Source organism: Laetiporus sulphureus (assembly GCF_001632365.1).
Source record: "Laetiporus sulphureus 93-53 unplaced genomic scaffold LAESUscaffold_120, whole genome shotgun sequence".
Taxonomy (NCBI): Eukaryota; Fungi; Basidiomycota; class Agaricomycetes; order Polyporales; family Laetiporaceae; genus Laetiporus; species Laetiporus sulphureus.
The window spans coordinates 1-14,391 of record NW_024468629.1 but is presented as its reverse complement, the minus strand read 5'-3'; the positions used below and the strand labels follow the sequence as shown (position 1 = coordinate 14,391).

Genomic DNA, 14,391 nt, shown 5'->3' with positions numbered 1-14,391 from the left:
GGGTTAGGAAGGTGTTCGATCTCCGCGCGGACGTCGAGATCAGCAAGTACAATACTCCGAATGCGGCGATCGAGGGTGTCGAGTTCGTGAGAGTGTCTATTTTGGATGACGCGTTTGATCCGGTGGGGATTGCGGAGAGGTGTGTGCAACCTTTGCCGCCTACTGTGGTGTTCTGAGGTGGCTGAAGTGGAGCATATCGACTGCGTGTAGACTGAAGACCTTTGCAACAAGCGAATCTGAAGTGAGCACGATCGCAAAACTCGTCCAGCCACGCCTCATATCGGTCGTCCTCTGGGGTCACCGCAGGTCACACTCATTGGCACCATCCAACCGGACTGGCTCGACGACGACGAGCAGCAACCTACTGGGTTATCACGACTGCCAGTCTCGTTTTCTGCTTCTGGATCTCCTGCACGCCGACGGAGGCGGCCGTCTATGTCGTTCGTCAAGCGGTGGAGATGGCCATGGGACAAGTGCGACTGGCATTGGACGAGCTAATACACTAGGTCATGGAAGAGAGTGCGAGCTATTGCACCCAGGTCGCCGTGGACGAGGACCGGGTCCTGCCTGGTGGCTGTAGAGGCCCTTGGATCATTTTGACGTTCATGACGAAGGTGCCCACTTGCGGCTCCGAATCGGAGATCTGATCATCAACATACATCGGCGCAGGATGGTGCACACAAAACCCGGGCTGGCGCTCACTCAGCTCTCGCGCCAATCATATAATACGAACGCGTTAAACATTGAAGCAGAGCTTTCCTCAACCAACTCACTTTCCATCAAGGGACAAATCACCCCATACTGCAAGACATAAGCACACACATTGTAGTACGGATATCCAAAACCGATGCTCAAGCCGCCCGCGAAGATGAAGTCTGTCGAGTGCGTTCCCCGCGAAATGCGCAGCGCCGAGCCAAACGGTCCGCCCGCATATGTGCACCCGACGCGGGAGCTCCCACCCAGTACAAACATGGCATCATGTCTCCCGTGAGAGCCAAGTTCCATCGCGTCAAGTATGTGCCGATTCCTAGCTCAGTCGCTCGCCGTCGTTGACAGGTTCGCATAGCCTCGGTGACCGGATCCGAGCTCCAATCGCCAACTTCGACGAAATCTGGTCGTTTGCATTTCTCGAGAATCGCCCATACCACACCATCCCAGATACGAGCAGACTCTCACCGAGCAGTGCAACGCCCAGGAACAAACCGTCCAGCAGAGCAAGCAGCCGCGACACAAGCTCACGACAGGCGAGCCCTACTACGCGTCATGCAGGGGATCCCCGTGCATCCAGCCCGAGAGCGGCCAGTCGTAGTAGTGCAGAATCGAGGCAAGCGAGCCCTGTACACATGCTTCCGAGCACTGCTGCTCCCAATGTCGCTAGCGAGCCCGTTTCCCCCGGTCCCAGCAAGTTGCTCCGAGCGTAATGGCATACAACAATGCAGGTGCCAACATCCCGGGGCCTCACCGCAAAAGGACCGTTGCCCTCTCCACCAGGGTACCTCCACGTATGTTGAGGCCGGGCCACGTTCTTTGTGTACGTTGCGTCCATTCAGCTGACTTGATGTATACTTGCTCGTGGTGTACCTGTTCAGGAAGCGGACAACACTACGTGATTAACCGAGAGATTGAAGAGATGCGCGATGCCGTCGAGTACGAGAAGAGCGTTCAGATGAGCTGGGTAGACTGCTTCTCATTCGAGCGCAAGCAGCCGTACCGGACGTGCCTCGTCGCGACGCTGAGATGTTCCAGCCGCTTACGGGCGCCAACTACTTCTTCTACGTCAGTGCCTGATATTTGCTGGTGCTACGACGCGCTGGCGGTAATCATCCTCGGTGGTGTCAGTTTCGGTTGCATATTCGACGGTCTGTACGTCATGGAGAGGTTCGGCCGGCGCGGACCGCTCATTATCGGCGGTATCTGGTAGTTGTGCTGGCTTTTCGTGTTTGCTGCTGCCGTTACGGCGAAGGATCCTACGACTAATGAATCCATTGGCAAGCTGAAGATCATTTCTGCGTGCCTGTTTATCCTCGGCATCGCGATGACGTGCCATCCGTATATGGATTATGGTCGGCGAGACATTTCCAACGCGAAACGTTGTGACAGCGAGCAACTCGGTGTGGAACTTCCTGATCGCGTTCTTCACGCCATTTATCGTGGACTCGATCTCATACCGATACCATTTCGTCTTCTCAGCATGCAATCTCGTGGGCGCGGTGATCGTCTATCTGTTTCTACACGAGTCGTCTGATTTGTCACTCGAGAATGTTGGTGCGTTGTCTCCTTCGCTGCTGTACGTGGGCTGTTCGGCGATGCTGACTAGGGTGTCCATCATAGATGTACGGCGACCCGTCCTGCAAACCGTGGACGTCTCACAATTGGACGTCGCCGGACTTCAGCTCACGTAAGGACCTCATCGAGCAGATGCCTGCAGCGGAATTGCGTAAGCCACTCGCAGAGGCCCACGACGAGCGTATCACGTAAGTGGTTCAACCTTGAATCCGCAAAGCTCAGCAGACAGAGCATTTGCCACGGCATATTCATACGACGCTCTCATAGTTCATTTTGCTCTGTCCCCATCACCTCAAAGGGATCGCATCGGGTCATACTCAAGCTTTTTGATAGCTGGTAGTACTTCGGAACGGTTGACATGGCGAGAGTCTCTCTCATCGCGAATCACAGCAGACAGCAACGATCTAACTGGGATGTTGGTGATGTTGAACAGTGTCTAAAACAGATAGGTTGCGCCTTGCCACGCCATCGATTCACGCACTGAGTTTCGTCTCGCTTGAGTTCCACCGCTAACGGTGCGTAATTTCGCAGGATGTCTTCTCGTGCTCATCATCTATTTGCGACAGGGTATCATCTCTTCTTTACCTACCGGGTGTGGAAAATGAGTGGCCAATTGTGGTTGACAGTCATCACTGCAACCCTCGCGATTGCCTCTATGCGTGCGTATTCCAGCAGCTGTTCACAAATACTGGGGTTTCTAACAACGTCTGTCTGATGCCAAGTTTTCTCACTAGCTTGCGTAATTGCTCTTCGCTAGCCTGACCATGGCCACTATACCGAGTTGCAGGGACCGGCGGTGAAAGTGCCTGCCGTGATCTGGCTTGCGACTGGTCTCGCAACCGATTTCCTTATCTCGTTGCTTGCTTGTCTGGCATTTGGTGTGTATAGTTCGGAGAGGTTCTTTAGTATGCGCATCACGTGCTGTGACAGAAACATAAGTGAAGTGGGTTTCACTCGACCGACTTGCTGGTCAATCGCATGATTCGCGGTAAGCATGATCTATGATAGTGGCCATTCAGACTGGCTTGCTCACAATAAGCTGGGCCCTTGCCGATCACATACCGTACCTAGCATCTGTAAGAAAATTCTTTGACTGCAATGTACAGAGCGGCTTATCTCGAGACGAATCACTACAGAACACAGACACGTGCGTCCGTTGTCATCACAACTTTCAATTCCTACTCGTCTCAATGTCTGAGCTATCACCCACCTCTTCTTCAACTTCTCTCTCTCGAAAAATTGTATACGATTCCTGGTTCAACATGTCCCGCCTGAACGCTCGAGATTCCTGGGAGCCTCCCCACGTAGAGGACACAGACTTCTCGTGGAACGTAGAGGCCGGCTACCCTGACACATTGATGTCCATGGTAAGTCACCTTTGCTCCATAATGTACAACAGCCCCGCTGAGCTAATATTTGCTGGTCGCTAACGAAATACGGATGACGGGAAGCGCAGACATGGAGTTGCATCATGACCTCCAAAGAGAAGGAGCGGTAAAACGCATCGATGGTATTGCATCTGAAACGAGCTTTCTGATCGATGGAAGAGCTAGAATGAACTCGGATGTTTGAGGCGGGCATCTCATGGAAGTCGAGACTATAACTACATTGTCACTGCAGCTGCAGTGAAGTAGCAGTATAACACCGGATTTTCGAGTAGTCGGTAGACGCATTCCGTTCTATTGTCATCGTTCATCTGTGATCACTATCGCATGCCTTTTTGATCATAAATACCATCCATCCACTTTCATAAAGTTGTTCTCACAGCTCGGAGGACTCTGACATCATGAGCACACGGCAGTCTCCGACGCGGTATATCTTGAAGTGCCTCAAACGAAGGCGAGGGGACACCATAGTGCGCGCGCCCTTCGATTGAGCTTCGACGTGTCTACTACCAATGCTGCCGATTCCTTTTGATGAAGATCGGCTCCTGGCCGAGCTTCAGAATCTCTTCATGTCGAACACTCGTGCAACTTCTACAGCCGAGAATGCTGCCCAACACCTGCGCTTACCTTCGTCCCGAATTCGGTCGCTCTTGATGGAAGTTTGCGAACGCAGCTTGGAGCCCTTCCAAACAGAATCGATGGCCACCTTACTGGATGAAATCATGCCGGACCACGATAAGACACACAATGCAAGTCACGTCCTGCAATGCCTCTTGTCGAAATGGAAAAATGGCTGTGCGGAGAATACCGCGATACTCACTGAGACGTATTGCGCGGAGCTTGGAAGCGGCAGTGCAACAGAGGGGACTTTCGTGCAGGTTCTCGATTCAGGTAAGCTGCACAGTTCATGAACGAGTTAATACTTAAAATTTGAATAGATGCTCAGCACACCATACAGAGAAGGCTGCATGGCATGGACGCCGCAATATCGAACCTGGATTCTACCGTCTATGATATTGAGCTGCGCGCAAGCGAAGAGAAAGATCGAACAAAGAACGATTATCAAGCCATGTATCAACGCTTGAATGGCTTCAGCTCTAACCTCGTACGTACTCTGTTTCGAATTCTCATCGATTTACAAGTCAGCATGTCCGACCAGGATCTGCAACGCTTTGATCTTGATACGCTCCTGTCATCATCAGATATACTGGACGAACGAGTCCTGAAGCTGGAGAACACTTTGAATTCGATACTGACCGTATTCGAGAGTTTATGCGGTGCGTTGTCCTTCACGGCGCCGTAGACGGAGCATTCATGACATTTCAGATGAGACGTCAATGGAGAGACTACAGCGGCTCATACACAAGGCCAGAACACAACTGAACGCCTGCTTCGACTTCCAGCAAGAATCCGTCGACTTGGACAGGCCAATAGTAGATGGAGCGACAGTGGACGACGTAGCTGAACTCACTGATCTGATAGAGCAATACATTACCATAGGACGCAATCTGGAGTCGCTTGCGAGAAAAAAAATTGGCATCCAGTCAGTAGGTGCTCGTGTATGGCACCTTGAGTTCGCTTGTAATGATGAACTGATATGCCTGCGGAGAAGGCCTTTCCACTAGAGTCTGGTGATTGCGAGCTGCAAGACGTGCCTCAAGTGCAGACACAAAATGATGATGTCACCCTTGAAGGCCTGGGTTTGCGCTCTTTCCAGTCGAGCATTTGCCATGAGTTGGTACGCCATCCGTCATTTTTGATATAATGTAATCAATACTTGTTCATATCAACGGTATTAACGATATGCAGGAGGAACCCTGGCACAAGAGCTCCACTCGTGTTCAGTATTCTCAGGAGAGTGCATCATCTGGAACTTGTTCTGTGACACTGTCGTCGGCAAGAGGTTTCTGGGATGTGTTGGTAGGTCATCGTCTGGACATACTTCAGGTCAAATTACGGAGGTAGCCCATGACAGGCAACTTTACTACCCATTGCGGAGAGCCTCTGCACATTGGTTGCCAGATTCGATCTCGATCATCTTTTCGGGAGTCGGTGAGCGACTTACAGTGCGACTGTTCTTGCTTTGTTAATCCAAACAAACAGATTGTTGGCGAGCCTCCCAAGAGTACCCGCTTGCATTTGCATTTATGGGATTGATATACCACCTTTACGGCACATCGTGATGGGAGCACTGGCCTTCGCAACTATGATGTATGTTCTGAATACCGTGACAACCTTACTCAGTAGCAGATCCGCTGCAATCTGTGAAGGGTTTAGACTCTCCTAAAATAGTATACTTCCATGCTTCACAGAGTAACGACTGATCCATCATTCTATACATACGTACACCTCAATTGAGACCCCCAGTTGAGTGCGAGCGGGTTTACGTCATTGAACTTACCTTTATTGCCATCTAAACAGATGGATGTCTCCTTTGGCATGTATGCCGCGGTGCACAGATGGAAAGAATGCGTTGCATTCTGATTGGCAACCCTCAAGCCGACCGGACTTACTTCTGATTTGGGCGTGGCGTGGAAAACGAATGGGTGGCGTAATTAAGTACGCATTTATGTAGTCGGATACGCTTCCCAGTACAAAGTCATTCAACTGTGTAGATTTCCAAAAGCCTTCCGCCATCCAGCAGTGCACTTTACTACTTATAATCCAAGGACGAGACGTGATTGCGATTACGCAAGACAGCCTGCAACACTGGCAGAAAAAGAAAACCGCGACCTTATCCATTTTTATCTGCAATCCATTGCCATCGCTTTACCGGAAACGCAAGCCCTCGTCTTGAGCCCAACTTATTAGCGGTTTTCGCCCTTGGGTACTGCATGAACGTGCTGTGCCATTCCTGCATCGGCGGCACGTCTTTCGGCCAGGATACTACGTAAGCTAATGTTCGCTGGACAAATTACCGCCCTCATTTGATGTGCACCGCACTCATTGCATACTAGGTTATCGAATAACGTGAAGCGACCATCTATCCGCATCCCCATCTCCAGTATCAAGAGCTATGCAGCCTGAACATCGCGCATATAGATCTTTTCGAGCATTTCTGTGTCAGTGCTCGCGATGCGTATGCTCACAAACTTTCAATCCATTAACCAATGTGTCCGTAAGAGGAAGGTACCTTGGTAAAAAGGAACGAGACGAGCATCGCAGGATAGAAGCCCGAGACCGAAATCGTTCTATCGCGTCTTCGTCGATACCGCTCTCTGTCCCTGAACCGCCACCGTTTTCGATCCCCGAACCGCTACCATGCGATTCGATGCTCTATACCTCCGAACGGCATCGCGAGAATCCTCCACAGGAAAACAGTATTACCGGCCAGCGTGCAGTCGGCTTTTGCCATCATGCATCCCACCCAACCGACGATATACCTATGCAAATGGACGTTGACGAAGAGCATCCGTCACCAGTGTTGATGAACGTCGACTCGTCATTATCACCAGATTCGGCCTTACTAAAATATCTCACCGACACCAAAGCAACGCTAGAGAGCAGGCACGCTCAATTCGCGGATCATGGACCACTTGTATTCGTTGTCCCGCCTACAGCAAACTGTATGCCGTTGGTTCTGCAGCCGCCACCCGAGCAGCCGCGAGAGATTAACCAAGGTCGCTTTGCTATCACCTATAGCAATCTGTCTAATTCTCCTCTGCTGGAGCACGAGGAATGGCTTCTATCCACGTATCTTCAAATTGAACTGTACAAGAATCATCCGATATTCCACATCAAAGAATGTTCAACGATACTCCTGGAGGACTTGACAGCAGCATTGCTGGAGGTGGAGAATTGGAAGACGCTCGAGTGGGAGAACCAGAGAATCATCGCAGTCCAGTCAAGCGAGCTTAGGAGTCCGCCGGACATATATTCGAGGAAGAACATGATTGCTACAGGTGTGCGCCACATGTTCCGGCTCCTAGTGGTTCGTGACTGAAATGAATGCTGGCTGATGAATAGAAAAGTATCTCAAGCCAGCATTCTCGCAATCTCATCCAATCCTTGTTGTCTGCTATCTCCTGGTTGCCGTGCTACACCTCCTTTGCCACATCTCAATTCAACACTGTGTCTTCGTGCTTCGCAGTATCCGCTTGATTCTGGAGCTCTCACTCACCGATCAGCAGCCGTTGACTCCGGAAGGAAGGGAGATTGCATCCAACATACCTTCTGATGTTCGCACTCTGCTGCGAAATATGGATGTCCTTCCGGTGACAAGATCATTTGTATGTTGCAAAGCTTGCTTCGCTCTATATCCTCTCGAATCCGCAACTGGTTATCCGGACTACTGCTCTGCACAGTCAACTGCCGAGAGTCTTCCATGCAATGCTCCGTTGCGTATCAAACGCAAGCTCAGAGGAGTTGTGACAGCATTCCCTGTTCGTCGGTATATTTATCAAGATTTCAAGCATTGGCTCGGACGATTACTATGCCGCCCAGGCTTCGAGTCGATCCTCGATCGAGACATTCTGGATTCCGATGAGGGTGGTAAACGGGAGTGCGGGGACATTGTCGACACAGAGACCATCCAATCATTGCAAGGGCCGGATGGTCGAAATTTCCTCAAGGCAGGCATTGATGAGGGCCGATATGTTTTCGGTCTCTGTATGGATGGCTTCCAACCACATGGGCGAGGTGGTCCACCTTGTTCGGTTGGCGCCATATACCTTGCTTGCATGAATCTCCCTCCCAACCTTCGGTATAAAGCTGACAATTTGTTCCTTGCTGGCATCATTCCCGGTCCCACCCATCCATCAATGGAGGAGATAAATCCAATGCTTGCTCCTCTGGTGGATGATTTCCTCGATTTGTGGCATCATGGAGTCTATTACACTGCCACGCCTTGCCATCCATCTGGAAAATTATGCAAATCTGCCATCATTCCTTTAATCTGTGACATATTGGCTGCTCGCCAAGCAGCTGGTTTTGCTGGACATGGTCATCGATATTTTTGCTCTTTCTGCCTTCTGAATCTCAGCAATATTGAGGACCTCAATTGGCAAGAATGGCCCATGCGTTCATGCGATGAACACCGTTCACATGCTCAACGATGGCGAGATGCACGCAGCATAGAAGAGCGCCAACAAATCTATGATGAAGCTGGTGTGCGGTGGTCGGAACTCCTCCGTCTTCCCTACTGGAATCCCATAAAGTACACTGCACTTGATCCGATGCACGCGTTATTCTTAAACGCTTTCGGCACTCACATCGAGAAGATTTGGGGTGTGAATATGGGCGTCGAGGGCGATCTCCAAGGAATCACTTTTGAAACATCCAAGAGGCCACTCACATCAAACGAGATGCAAGGTGCATATGTGATCTTGCGAACCGGGTCCAACACATCTCTTGAAAAACTGAGAGTGGACGTGCTCCGCTGCTTATGCAAGGAGCAGAACCTCCGCTTTTCCGGGAAGAAGAATCTTCTCTTGGACCGTTTACAAACATTAGTGCGTAGTCTTCATTCAAAATATTCCTCAATTCCTGCCTCTGATGGTATCTTCACATTTTCACAACAGCGCTTGGAACGCGGCTGGGTCAGTGAAATAGGAAGCTGGCGTATGCACGATTCGATGCACGTTCTTAGTGCCGAAGTGCAAGAACAAGTCACCGACGCAATGAAAGCACTCGAAAGGAAGGCTATGTCTGCGCTCCTGAGGTTCAAGCGTAACATTCTGCGGCACCTTTGTGTGCATGTCTTTGGAGGCAAATTCAGCGATTACGAGGGCTTGTCGAAGAGGGAAATCGTGGAGAGGCTCAATAAATATGTGAGTTTCCTTTGATTTTACCTTCTTCAGCTAACATCTTATCGAACATCCAGCGACTATCCCACCACATAGTTGATGTTTGCGGAGAGCTACCTCATCATGGAGAGGACCCAAACCACAGTGCTGCTCCAAACACCGAGGAATTAAGTAGAGGAATGGAGAAGTTCCACGAGGGATCGAAGACAGACTTGCTGAGGCTACCTATAACTGTGTTGGTGGAGATTTGTAGACAGGTAATCAACGATGTTGGCGCTTTATCATTGGACAGCCTTAACAAGACACAGCTCGTACAGCTGTTACTTCGATATGTGAGCACCGTTTTGGAGGTATCACTCTACATAATTGATCGTGGATACGTGTGACTAGCGTCAAGATAACGGCCTCGGTAAAGCAGCTGTGCACAAAGCATCTCACCTTACTGGACCTGCTAACACCTCTCTTGCAACTGGATCGGCTCCTAACACTGGATTGGCTCCTAACACTCAGCCATTGGTTGGCACCAGTAGTCAGCACGTTATTACGCAGGAGGAGTTGGCCAAAGCGGAAGACGTACTAGAGCGAGGAAGCAAGACCAACCTCAGTGCCTTGTCAACTGCCGCACTGCATGCATTGTGCAGGACGTATCTCAACAGAACTGACTACAAAGACATGAATCGAGCTACCAGCCTTTCGTTATTGCATCAGTTTGTAGGTTCGTGCATCATATCGACGGTCTCTTAGCTGACGAAAATTATAGCGTGTTGACCGTGGGATCACAAACGAAGGCGGAAAACTATTAGCTGATCAAAGAAGAGCCTCAACGAAGAGCAGGGTCCTCGGTAGACGCATCTTGGAACGTATTTGGTCGGACATGGACGAGATTATTCTACCATCATGGGTCAGCAGAGTGCCGCGACGTACCGGATCTTCCGTAAACGCGACTGGTCTTGGGCTTGGTGCAGATGAATGGCGCACTTTCTGCTCCATTCATCTTACAACGACCTTGATTTACTTATGGGGCATCTCACCAGAGCATTCACGAGAATACAATCTTCTCGCAAATTTCATGGACCTGGTGACAGCGGTCAAGCTGGCCACGAGGAGAATTATCACAGCGGAAATTCGCGAGAGCTGTCGAAGCTATATGCATCACTATTTGACTACACTTCTCGAGCTCTTCCCTGGAGCGACAATCCGGCCCAACCAACATATGCTCCTCCATTTACCGGATATACTGCAGACCCTGGGACCCGCACCATCAATCTGGTGCTTTGGTTTTGAGAGAGCGAACTATATTTTGCAACAGACACCCACAAACAATAGAATGGGTGAGTACATTATTATCTATGGGAGACGATCTCTAACCTAGCAAACAATGCAGACGACTTGTCATCGACTCTTCTAACGCGTTTTTGCTGTAAACAGGCATTGCGGAATCTATTCACTTCTGTTGTACTGCCTCCGTCAGTCCGCCAACTGATACCTAATTTCGTGCATTCATTTCAGTCCGATACACGAGGCACTCTTCTCACCGATATCCTAGCACTGGGACCGCCAGAGTCACAACCCGAGAACCCATCCTTCGATGGACATGCACGCTTGCGAATGTCTGAATACTCGCTCCTGCCAGATTACATCGTCGACTTGCTACGCAATCGAATGATGATGGACTACTCGCTGGCTGGCATTGAAAGCTGGACCGGCTCTATCAACCCATACGTAGTCTCGCTCGACAGCGTGGAGTATCGTGGCGTTCTGTATAAAGTGTCCACCTGTTCCCTTGGAGATAGCAATGTCATTTTCACCAGCCAATTACGAGGACAATGGAGGGCAGGACAGGTCGCGCACATGTTCCGCTATAAGCAAATACACGGAGAGTGCAAATTCGTCCAGGACTACCTCGTTGTAAAGGAATTCGTCCCTTTGACGTCAGAGGACTCGCGCTTGGATCCGTATCGGAGATTCCCAGTTGCAGGCGGAAGACTTTTCCGCGATGCATTCAAGCCCGAGATACAACTTCTCACAACGAAGGATTTGCTGTGTCATTTCGCGATGCTGCCGCGGCTCCTACCGAAGGGTTCGGTGAAATGCATCCATGTTCTCCCTCTAGACAAAGTGAGTATTCTCATTATCATTACTTATTATCCTGTAGGTATCCTGACGAGCTAGCGGTGATAGTGGTAGTGCTCATCCATGTCTACCAGCCATGAAAAGCGACCGATCATCCGAGTAGATGATCATGGGCTCAGCTAGCAGACATACTCCAACGCGTACCTTGAGAGCTCCTTGAGATTTGTAATTCAAGTATCGTCGCCTTGCGAGCCGCAACGTTGCTTGCAAGCTTGGACTTGGAATCGTGTTTCTCGCACCGCGTGTAATGATAGTGCTAGGTCAAGGAGTCGCCATCGTGCTACGAATAGATAACTGACGTGCTGCAAATGAGAATGGTCACCTTATCTTGTGCATTGTGACCTGAGCGTTGAGAGGACTGATGAAATGGTCTGATGAAATGGTGTATTCGCTCGGATTTCTCTTCCTGCGACACAGTGAGCAGCTCAGCATCACAGCAGAGAAATACTACATACTTGCACATTTTTCAGTCATGAACCTCTCATAGGGATAACTGTGGTCACGCAGCTATGGACCGCCGAAAAATTAACAATTCTCATTCGTGAACTAGAAGCATTTGCTGAACCCGACCAGTAATTTGGTTGCATCAGGTCGACTCTGCCGAGAACGGACGAGGACGACCAGTTCCTTGTTAGCATAGGGAATAGGCGGTCTCAGCTCGTTCGCCGACTATCAACACGCCAATCGTGTTACGTGTACATCGTGTCCATTAATGTCCGGACTACCTGCAGGAGGATCCACAACGTGACGCGCTTGTCAATTGTGCATATTCCAAGCTTATGGTACAGACCTGACGCAAGGTATGTGCCGAGCACCATTCCCGCGCTCCCGACGAGCCATCACTCAATGTACCCGCCGAACACGAAACACATGCCGGGGCACCTGGTGCCAGCGGCGCGCCCACAATTTGTGCAGTGACATCGCGCGCCACGGAGAATGCTAGATCGGCGTCCATGAGAAGAGGGAGTGGTTGAAGAGTCCGACGAAGGCGAGCATGAGCAACAGGTCGAAGCGTCAATGCCGCGGAAGTGCAGTGTTCCGCAGAGAATGTGTATGCCGGTGGAGACAATGTAGCGGAATGGGGAGGGATACGGAGAGTATAAGCTACGCTTGGTGGTTTTGAGGAAGGGGCCACGTTCATGTGGGCGTGCCTGTATTGGGGGGTGGGAATTAGACGCCTAGCCCGAAGTCCTAGCCAACGCTGCGCATGGTGAAGGAGGTTTTTAGAGCATCTCGTGCACCTTGTGGGTGGAAAAAAGGACCTACTTTTCCCTTGCTTGCAGTGCTTAGATAATCCGAACACTTCTGGCTGCCTCTCCTCCCCAAATTACCTTGCGACAGCAAGGTCTCTCCCGGGTCACAATGGTGATAGTATTTTACGGTTGTTTATCTCCTTTCCTTTTTTGGAAACTTGTTCACTCCCTCCCCTCCCCTTCTGCTCCGTTTTGCTTTCCGTGTTGTTCTTGACTTGTGTATGTCAATAACTCGTCGACTGAAAATTCTTGATTTTCTTCTGCTTTCTATGCATATTTTTTCTTCATTTCGCGTCTACTTTTCGTTCACATGTATCGATAGTATCGCTTAAATACAAATACTACAATCCGTTGGTTGTCTCCGTATGCCCTCGCACTTTCGTCCACCGCGCTGCTGTTTCGTGATCCATTTTCTGCAGTCTTTCATCTTCCATCAACAGTTGTTCATCGTGAGGTTCATAGAACATTCGTTCATCGAAATCTCTCAGGATTCGTATTGTGTCGCGACCATGGCTGCGTGAGAGAGCAACGTAGAGGTTGAACAGGCTGAGCTTTCCGGTCGGAGGCTTTGCCATGTCGATAAGAACGTATTCGATTGTTTGTCCTTGAGAGCGATAGTCGGTGAATGCGTACGCGGCCGTTATTGGATACTGTCATCTGTGCATCGTGACTTTGACAGTTTGATTCTCAGGTCCTACACCCGCAACATTCAGAGACCATGTCTGTTCTGAAAATTCAATTGGTATTTTGTGCTCTTCCAGTCCTTCCAGCGTTGAAATCTTCGTCCTATCGAGCTTGACTATGATATATGCCGGTAAGTGTTGCAGTCTCACTGTACGCTCCTCTCCGTGGTCTGGCTCGTCTGGATGCAGTACGATTCTGGAAATGATCCCTCGAGCTCCGTTCACAATATCCAAGTCCGTCGTGATATTCAAAGTCACCATCACTTTCATGCCGACGGCTAATTTTATCTCGCGAGGGAGTTGTCGTTTTTGATATCACGTGGGTCGATGTTCGGCTCTCACCAATGCTATTTTTTCGCGCGCATTCAAAGGTCTTCCTTCTACGTCGTCTTCAGCCATACAAATGTACCTCTTCTGACCACTCTCTTTGCAATGACGTTCCAATGCCGCTTCGTTCCATGCTTCTCGTACGCCGTGCCGTGGAGTTACTAGTATTGCCGAGTTCCATGGAGGTGAATTAAGTTGAGATTGTGGCCGGTTCGGATTATCGATAAGAAGATCTTTTAGCATGCATACGTCATCTTCCTTCACGTTGCCAACCCGTAAGTGTTGCAGGAAATTTAACCATACGCTGTCGTTGATACGAACTTGTTCTTTCAGCGTCACCGTCGTATGAAACTGTTCATATAAGAGGCGTCCTGCTCGACTGTCTTCTGATTCATTTCTTGTGGTTTTCACTGGATAGTAAAGAGCCGAGGTAATTGGCTGTGACACCGGTGCGAATTGATGGAAGTCTCCACACAATATAACGTTAACGCCTCCAAAAGGTTCATCTCCATGTTCTGTGCCAGCTCTTGCCGATTTGATGTTACGTTCAATCCTGGTGAGCATCTCTTTGAAAATCATC

The 14,391-nt window shown here is 49.9% G+C and overlaps 7 protein-coding genes across 7 annotated transcripts; 6 read left to right on the top strand and 1 right to left on the bottom strand.

The window, feature by feature from the left end:
• The first annotated feature begins 1,212 nt into the window (after positions 1–1,212).
• LAESUDRAFT_85105 (uncharacterized protein) lies at positions 1,213–2,265 on the top strand. The gene has a single exon (XM_040914843.1). It carries the CDS (start codon positions 1,421–1,423, stop codon positions 1,919–1,921), a length of 501 nt encoding a protein of 166 aa, XP_040757475.1. The 5' UTR covers positions 1,213–1,420; the 3' UTR covers positions 1,922–2,265.
• Positions 2,052–2,478, top strand: LAESUDRAFT_667621 (uncharacterized protein; the record flags this gene model as incomplete). The annotated part of the gene is made up of 2 exons (XM_040905320.1): positions 2,052–2,261; positions 2,332–2,478. Coding segments are annotated over 2 exons (357 nt in total), but the record flags the coding sequence as incomplete, so codon positions are not given.
• Positions 2,479–3,144: 666 nt separating this feature from the next.
• On the top strand, positions 3,145–3,925 carry LAESUDRAFT_85143 (uncharacterized protein). The gene has a single exon (XM_040914844.1). The coding sequence runs from the start codon at positions 3,288–3,290 to the stop codon at positions 3,714–3,716; it is 429 nt and encodes a 142-aa protein (XP_040757473.1). The 5' UTR covers positions 3,145–3,287; the 3' UTR covers positions 3,717–3,925.
• Positions 3,926–4,104: 179 nt separating this feature from the next.
• LAESUDRAFT_732928 (uncharacterized protein) lies at positions 4,105–6,124 on the top strand. The gene is made up of 8 exons (XM_040910339.1): positions 4,105–4,562; positions 4,610–4,776; positions 4,831–4,948; positions 4,998–5,218; positions 5,284–5,409; positions 5,481–5,591; positions 5,647–5,723; positions 5,775–6,124. Exons 1-8 carry the CDS (start codon positions 4,184–4,186, stop codon positions 5,956–5,958), a joined length of 1,383 nt encoding a protein of 460 aa, XP_040757472.1. The 5' UTR covers positions 4,105–4,183; the 3' UTR covers positions 5,959–6,124.
• A 1,115-nt stretch (positions 6,125–7,239) lies between these two features.
• On the top strand, positions 7,240–8,413 carry LAESUDRAFT_667623 (uncharacterized protein; the record flags this gene model as incomplete). Its single annotated transcript, XM_040905321.1, has 2 exons — positions 7,240–7,531; positions 8,076–8,413. Coding segments are annotated over 2 exons (630 nt in total), but the record flags the coding sequence as incomplete, so codon positions are not given.
• On the top strand, positions 8,390–11,545 carry LAESUDRAFT_605756 (uncharacterized protein; the record flags this gene model as incomplete). Its single annotated transcript, XM_040903116.1, has 4 exons — positions 8,390–9,167; positions 9,813–10,110; positions 10,229–10,746; positions 10,800–11,545. Coding segments are annotated over 4 exons (2,340 nt in total), but the record flags the coding sequence as incomplete, so codon positions are not given.
• A 1,597-nt stretch (positions 11,546–13,142) lies between these two features.
• On the bottom strand, positions 13,143–13,403 carry LAESUDRAFT_667624 (uncharacterized protein; the record flags this gene model as incomplete). Its single annotated transcript, XM_040905322.1, has 1 exon — positions 13,143–13,403. A coding segment is annotated over one exon (261 nt), but the record flags the coding sequence as incomplete, so codon positions are not given.
• Between the last annotated feature and the right edge of the window lie 988 nt (positions 13,404–14,391).

Bases quoted from the DNA above. Each gene is read 5' to 3' on its own strand.
- LAESUDRAFT_85143 (XM_040914844.1), top strand. From the start codon at position 3,288: ATGATAGTGGCCATTCAGACTGGCTTGCTCACAATAAGCTGGGCCCTT.
- LAESUDRAFT_85105 (XM_040914843.1), top strand. From the start codon at position 1,421: ATGGCATACAACAATGCAGGTGCCAACATCCCGGGGCCTCACCGCAAA.
- LAESUDRAFT_732928 (XM_040910339.1), top strand. From the start codon at position 4,184: ATGCTGCCGATTCCTTTTGATGAAGATCGGCTCCTGGCCGAGCTTCAG. The intron at 4,563-4,609 runs GTAAGCTGCACA...AAATTTGAATAG, and splicing joins CGTGCAGGTTCTCGATTCAG to ATGCTCAGCACACCATACAG. The intron at 5,219-5,283 runs GTAGGTGCTCGT...CCTGCGGAGAAG, and splicing joins AAAAAATTGGCATCCAGTCA to GCCTTTCCACTAGAGTCTGG.